We start from the raw sequence: 7,387 nt of genomic DNA, 5'->3' as shown, positions 1-7,387 counted from the left end.
CCTCGTCAAATTTTTAAAAATTTATTCTCAAAACCAAATCAGTCAAACATATTTCTTTCATAATTTTATCAAAGAAATATTTATCATTTTAAATATTAAAGGATATAATTTTATACTATTTTAAGTAAAATAATTATATTTTGATACATATTTATTATTTTTTATATTCTTTCCTTTTTATAATATTCTTTCTTTATCTTTTTTATTAATTTTAGGAGGATAGAGAATATAAAGACCAATAAATATGAGAAACATATTTATCATTTTAAATGACAAAATTGTGTTATTTTAAGTGAAATGACAATATTTTGATATATATATATATATATATATATATATATTTATTATTTTTTATATTTTTTCTTCTCCACAATATTATTTCTTTCTCTATTCTAATTTTGTGGAGTAGAGATAATATAAAAGGCAAATAAAAATATATCAAAACATGATCATTTTACTTAAAATGAAAAAAAATTATATCATTTAAAATAATAAATATTTTTGTCAATAAATATATACCAAACATAATCACTATTGTTTCATTTAAAGCCTATTTGATACATTTTTTTAAACTTAAAGTTATTTTGAAGTTAAAGTAAAAAAAATAACTTAAAAAATAAAACTAAAAACTTTTTGGTAATTATGTAAAGTTGCTTTGAGGGTTTAGAAAGAGTGAAAATAAAATAATTTGTTATTAGGAGAAATTATCAAGATAAGAAGTAAAATTAATAAATATAAATTTAGAACAAAGGTGAAGTTAAAAAAAATTGAAAACTTCAAAAATTAATATATATTTTAGAAAAAACTTCTCTCAGAAGCTTTTAGCTTTTACTTTTTTTATTCATTATATTAAAATATTTTTTATAATAAAAACTTTTATAAAATTATATTTGCCTAAACTTATGGTTATAAGGAAAATAAAAGTTAAAAATAAGACTTCCTAAAAGCTTATAATAACATAAAGTTATGTTTGTTAAAATAATAATATTTTTTCAATGTTATTTGTAAATTTGTTACCTAATTAGTTTATTTTTATTAATATTTCAATAAATAAATTGATTAAATAGGTTCGAGCATCCTTCAATAAATATTAATAGGGGCTCTGCAAATATTAAATATTTAATTAATAATGCTCAAGTCTTTTTAGTGTCTACATCTTTTATTTTTTAAATTAAAAATTATTTATAAGCAGAAAGTAAGTCAAATAAGTTTGAGAAAAGTTTTTTTTTATAATGAAGAAAAAAATTAAAAGTCAAAAGCTTCTATGAGGAATTTTTTTAAATTTTTATCAACTTTTCTTGAATTATATACTTTTTTTTAAATGAAGAACTATAGAATTAAAAAAAGAGATTTTTTTTGAAATATGTGTTTTAAGTAACTCTATGTTTTTAATTTTAACTTATTATTAACTTCTACCTTTAAAAACAAAAATCCAGAAGACTAAAAAACAAATTAAAAAGCAGATGGGCATGCCACGTGTATCTAATTTTTTTATCGGGAAAGGATATCGTAACAACCTAGTTGTGTTACTATTAAGTGACTATCAATTAATTTCACCGTTAGATCGATTATGTTGATCCAACAGTTATATTTATTTTCATCTTTGTATGGTCATGGTTTCCCAAATTTAATACTTTATATTTATTTTCACCTTTGGATGGTTATGATTTTTCATATTTAATGCTTTCACTTTAAATATGAGAAATCGTAACATACAAAGATAAAAATAAATATAACCGTTGGATCAACATAATCGATCTAACGGTGAGATTAATTGGTAGTAAGATAACTTGAGTGAGAATATATATATATTTTTTTAAAAAACAAAATATTGCCCCTTTTCCAAGCCAACACAGCTTTAAAGCATTTGAGAACAAATCCAGAAAATCCAAGTAGAAGTTATAAAGCCCCGTCTTCCTCCTTCGTCCATTTCCCTTAAACCCTAAACCCCTCTTTTTCTCTCTCTCTATCTCTACCAAATGGGAAGCAACCAAGCAGCAGTGTCCTTCCTAAACAACATCGCCCGCGCGGCCTTCGGCTTCGGCGCCGCCGCTACAATCCTCAACTCCTCCCTCTACACCGTCGATGGCGGACAACGCGCCGTCCTCTTCGACCGTTTCCGCGGCATCCTCGACGAAACCGTCGGCGAGGGAACACACTTCCTCATCCCATGGGTCCAAAAGCCTTACATATTCGACATCCGCACGCGCCCACACACCTTCTCCTCAGTCTCCGGCACAAAGGACCTTCAAATGGTGAACCTCACCCTCCGCGTCCTCTCCCGCCCGGACACCGACCGCCTCCCCCTCATCGTACAAAACCTCGGACTCGAGTACGATGAGAAGGTCCTCCCTTCGATCGGCAATGAGGTTCTCAAGGCCGTCGTGGCGCAATTCAACGCCGATCAGCTCCTCACGGAGCGGCCGCAAGTCTCTGCGCTCGTTCGCGAGAGCCTTGTTCGGAGAGCCAAGGATTTCAACATTGTCCTCGATGATGTGGCAATTACTCATTTGTCTTATGGGATGGAGTTTTCGAGGGCCGTTGAACAGAAGCAGGTGGCGCAGCAGGAGGCTGAGAGGTCCAAGTTCGTTGTGATGAAGGCTGAGCAGGAGCGCCGCGCCGCGATCATTCGCGCCGAGGGAGAGAGTGATGCTGCCAAGCTGATTTCCGATGCAACTGCTTCGGCTGGTAATGGGTTGATTGAGCTTAGGAGGATTGAGGCTTCAAGGGAAGTGGCGGCCACGTTGGCTAAGTCCCCTAACGTGTCTTACCTTCCTGGTGGAAAGAACTTGCTTATGGCTCTTAATCCTTCCCGTTGATGATGGTAATTGGTAATACCTTGTTTTGTTGTTGTTACATTTGTGGCTTTGATTTAATTTGCTTGCATTTGTTGTCACTAGTTTGAGTCAGGGAATCAGCTTCTTTACCCAAAACAAAAGAAGCAAGTAAGGCTATGTACAATTTACCATCACCCCTAACTCCGCAAGTCGGGGAGCCTTGTGTAGCGGGTGTTTTCCCTTTAGTTAAATATTTGTATGTCTTGCCTGTTTCAATTTCAAGGGATGGTTAGGATTGTTGTGTTAGACATGGTTAACAATTGGTTGACTAGGAATGCTATCAAAACACTGTTTTTAACAACTATTTATTCAATGCTGGTCTTACTTATAGAGAGTGGGCTTAGGTTATTTTGGGATCAGGTAGAGATTTCAATTTTCAACTAATAATGGGAGTACTGATAAAGAGTATGTTAGTAGCATTTCTCTTGCTTGATTGAGAAAACCTTATGTGGACAATTGTTGATTGGCCTTCCAATCGAATTAACTGTTTTATTATTATATCAGTTTAGGCATTTACAAGTTAAGTTAGGAGGGAAAATTTTCATTACAGGAAAACTGAAGGAAATTAAGCAGTTGTCCTGTGGAGGTTATACATGGAATGTCAGAACCATTTTCTTATGATATAATAAACACATGATCATGAAATTTATCTTAGATGCATCGACGAACACTGTCCACTCAACTGTATTAAGTTATTTTGATTATATGTTAGGAGATAAACTTCCTACTGTTTGCCATTTCCACTTTTATTGGCATTATTTGGCTGTTACTTCTTGAGACCAATCCATCCCCCTTCTGCCTCTCCAGATTAAAGCAAAAATGGAAAAAAGAAAAGAAAAAAGCCTTGAAAATATATAAGCTGTTGCTTCTAGATTTTGATGTACATGTTCCTTTAGCAGCTCATCTTGATGTGATATGTTAAGTCCTGTTAAGGTCTTTTAATGTTCAGCTTTCTTGACCCAAAAGTATTTCAGCTCTGCCAAAACTCCTAACACATATCCTTTTTAATTTCAGGGCTCCATGATACGGTGTCATAGCATGCTTGGATCATTGTCTTGAGGTTCTCCTTTGTTGGAAATAAGTTTATTGTTTTTTATTTTGTAGACTCTGTCTCATCTGAGCACAATGTCATAATATTTTTTTAAAAGAAAGAGTTTTAAATGATTTTGGACCTTCATGTTTGATGATAAGTAAGCCTTTTTAGTTGCGGAGTAATAACTACTTGCAAAGTATATAAGGTGAGAGATGAAATGGGATCATTTGCTTGCATGGTTAATGCAGGTCCTTTTTTCATCAATTTACCCAAAAGTGTTTCATTTCATTATTTCATCCTGTGCTTTTGTTTCAGTTTTGTATGTCAAGTTGACTATTTTTGCATGCAAATCAGATGATAAAAATCATGAGTAATAATAATTTTGTTGTGATTTTTGAATCAGGCAATCTAACTGGATTATGTCAATGTTAACAGAAATAGCAACCTAGTCTTAGCTGCACAACAATGATGTGGTCATTATATACTTATGTGATACTTCATCATGGTTTCGGTTGGGTTTTGTATTAGAGTATTTCTATTTACACTACTACATCACACTCAAAGAAGTTAGTAGTGTCAGCATGCTATAGCGGCATAGTGTAGCGTCATGCTGCGTAGCCACGACGGAAGTGGCATTGCATATTTGTGGAGTGGACAAATCGTGGACAAATCGTGGCTGCTATGGTTAGCAAATCATTAAATCCCTGTTTTGCCCCCTTGTTTAACTACCCTTCATTCTTCGAAGAATGCTGCACTAGTTTGCTGGTCTGTTCCTTTGCACAACCTATATTTAGCAGGTGATGCATTTTCTGATTAAGCTCTTGCTTTTCCGGCAGCCCAACATGTTATCCAGCAGCCCTAGCATGATTTCTTGCAGCCCCTTAATTTCTGTTGAGTCTGCTGATCTGCTCTTCTTCCAGCTTCTATTCGTAGTCAATACTCGCAGATATGACCTTGAGATACATCTTATGTTCTGTCTTTCTTTTTCTTTTCTTTTTTTCTGTTGATTATTAATTCCAACCCCTCTTTGGTGCATCCATGGCATATTCTCAATTACAACCAGCCAACATACTAAAATATGAGAATTGACTGTTAATTATACCTTAGATTGATGTTGATTGTGTCTAGACTCTAGACTACGACCTTTGATCATTAATGATAATATGTCGTTAATTTTGATTAATTATTATATTTAGTATTTATATATAATTATTTCTTATTATCTTCGGTATAACGGCCATTGCACTATCTGCCATTCTAATATAGTGTTTTTTGGGGCCGGTTGTTTCGTGCCGATTATCCCCATGCAACTAAAAACATGATTAGATATTTAGTCTCACTCGAACTATTATGCTTGTTTGCAACCATAAGTTTTGTGAACAATTTGCTTCCAATATTTCATTTTACAAGCGCTTCTTTCTTTGTTGCCTTTTTTTATTGAGATGTATATATGTTAATCGGACTCAGATCCTGCCTATTCGCTTTCTATCCTAGTTGGAGACCTGAGAAACGTACAACTATCATTTAGGTTTAAGAAGCTAGCATTGCGTAACTTTCTCGGTATCTCATCATTTATTCTTTGTTCTTGTTTTCAGCCAAAGCTTAGCAAGAACTATTTGATACGATGGAATGCTGGTTTTAGTAGCGTTTAGTAGATGGGGAATTTTTTTATCAAGAAAATACAATTATTAGGAATAAGGTGGGAAAATGAGTTTGATAGAAAAGTTAAAAAAAAGTTGTTTGGTAGGCTAAAATTTTATTGAAAACATTGGGTTAAATTTGTTGAGTCTATGTTTGGTTGAAAGTAAAATATTGATGGGAAAATGAGTTTAAATTATGAAATAACCCTTAATATTTTCCTAATAAAGTAATCGTTAGTTTATGTATCTCTGTCTTTTTTCTCTGTCTCTGGTTTCAAATTCTCTCTCCGTCTTTGTCTTCTCTCTTCGTTTCTGGGGAAAAAATAATTTCATACCAAAAAAGAAGAGTGTGTGGGAACATGCAAAACCACTTGCGATGACTGTTTGGAGATCTTGTGTGCAACCTAGAAACGGAAAAATGAGTTTTTATAGTGATAGCTTATGGATTTGGTAAGGGAGTCTCACTTTCGCGCTAGGTTAGGAGAGAGTATTTTTATCCGGTCTTTCGTCCTTTATTTTGCATTTAGTTGGTTATCATAAAATACCACATTCGAAGTGAGTATCTTGCACAGTATTTTTCGTCAATTTTTTCACACAATTGAGAAACGCTGGTCAATTAAGTTTGCTAGGAAAATTTTGTAATCTCTTTTATCAAATATGGACAACACATAAAACTAATCTTAGATGTCTGAGTATCTCACAAAAAGCTCCTACCAAACACTACCTTAGTTTATGCATAGATTGAATGGATATGAATGTAACGAAGAAATCCAAAGAGTTGGATGAGATTGATATTGTTCATTAATTGATAGGCTCAAATGAGTATTCGCTCGTGAACAAAGTGATTCTGACATTAGGCTTGGTTAAGCCATGGTTGAATATTGAGAAGGAAAATGCAACATATCGAGAATTTTTTTGGCCAAATTTTTTGACAAAGTTTGTACGTTTATTGACTCTGATAAATTAACTTGGTTTTACCTTTTTAACTTATTTAACAGCTAATTGACAATTGTAAATAATGGCTGGTAAGCAATTTTTCTGACAAGTATTGATTGAATTTCTTGGGAATTGCTATGGATGAATGAAACTTTCTTACTAGGTTAAGCTTCTTGCTGCATTTTAATAAAAATATTTAGTGATCTGGAATAGTCTTAAATTTGGGAATGCTGAGTGGGTTGTTTGATTGGCTCATGAAGCTATATTTCAAATGTCAAAAGCAAAGCTCGTGAGCCTATTGGTTTAATGTTGAGAACGCAATATTTTTTTTTCCGGTATTTGTTCAAATTTTTTTGCTACAGCTTCATTGATTATCTAATTAATCTGGTTCCAGCACCTCTCTCGAAATTATTATTTTTTATTCCCAATACTTGAACTTGAGATACCTGATTAAAAGAAATAACTTCCTTACCATTTAACCAATGATTATTAGATGAATTTGATCTAACTTAGAATCACTATAAACATGTCATATCGTATTCTTGTATCTGGTATAAACATGAATAAATGGCCTTTCTTTATTTTTAAATGGAAACCGTGCAATAGTAAAGATGAAATTGTGCTGGTTGCTTAGTGGTTTCCTTGTTCTTTTTAGTGTTAATAATAATATGAACCCCTTTCTTTGATTAGGTGCAAAATGGAAGAGATAATCCATTGTGTGAAAACTACATTTGCTAAAATTGCTCACATTCTATAATAATTCAAACAATTAAATTGAGTAATTAGGAACTACTTAATGGTTAAAAGAATTTGATTAAGTGAAGAATCTAATTATGCAATTTAAGTCACTTTTCGTGGTTAAGGTGCAAATAATGAAAGTTTTGAGATAAAAATATAATTAAGCAAAAATTACCTAAAACATAGAAATGATTTAGTGAAAA

The 7,387-nt window shown here is 32.8% G+C and overlaps 1 protein-coding gene across 2 annotated transcripts; it reads left to right on the top strand.

The window, feature by feature from the left end:
- The first annotated feature begins 1,889 nt into the window (after positions 1-1,889).
- On the top strand, positions 1,890-4,151 carry LOC133294289 (prohibitin-3, mitochondrial). 2 transcript variants are annotated; one of them, XM_061492941.1, is made up of 2 exons: positions 1,890-2,824; positions 3,852-4,151. In XM_061492941.1, exon 1 carries the CDS (start codon positions 1,980-1,982, stop codon positions 2,817-2,819), a length of 840 nt encoding a protein of 279 aa, XP_061348925.1. In that variant the 5' UTR covers positions 1,890-1,979; the 3' UTR covers positions 2,820-2,824; positions 3,852-4,151. The 2 variants fall into 2 exon arrangements, with proteins under 2 accessions (XP_061348925.1, XP_061348926.1); XM_061492942.1 differs by having other exon boundaries at positions 1,890-2,831.
- The last annotated feature ends 3,236 nt before the right edge of the window (positions 4,152-7,387 follow it).

The sequence above is a fragment of the Gastrolobium bilobum genome, unplaced genomic scaffold, assembly GCF_033153095.1.
Source record: "Gastrolobium bilobum isolate Gb01-03AN ecotype WA unplaced genomic scaffold, APGP_CSIRO_Gbil_v1 utg9731, whole genome shotgun sequence".
In the NCBI taxonomy this organism is placed as follows: Eukaryota; Viridiplantae; Streptophyta; class Magnoliopsida; order Fabales; family Fabaceae; genus Gastrolobium; species Gastrolobium bilobum.
The sequence above is the reverse complement of the archived record's forward strand: the minus strand, read 5'-3'. Positions and strand labels throughout refer to the sequence as shown.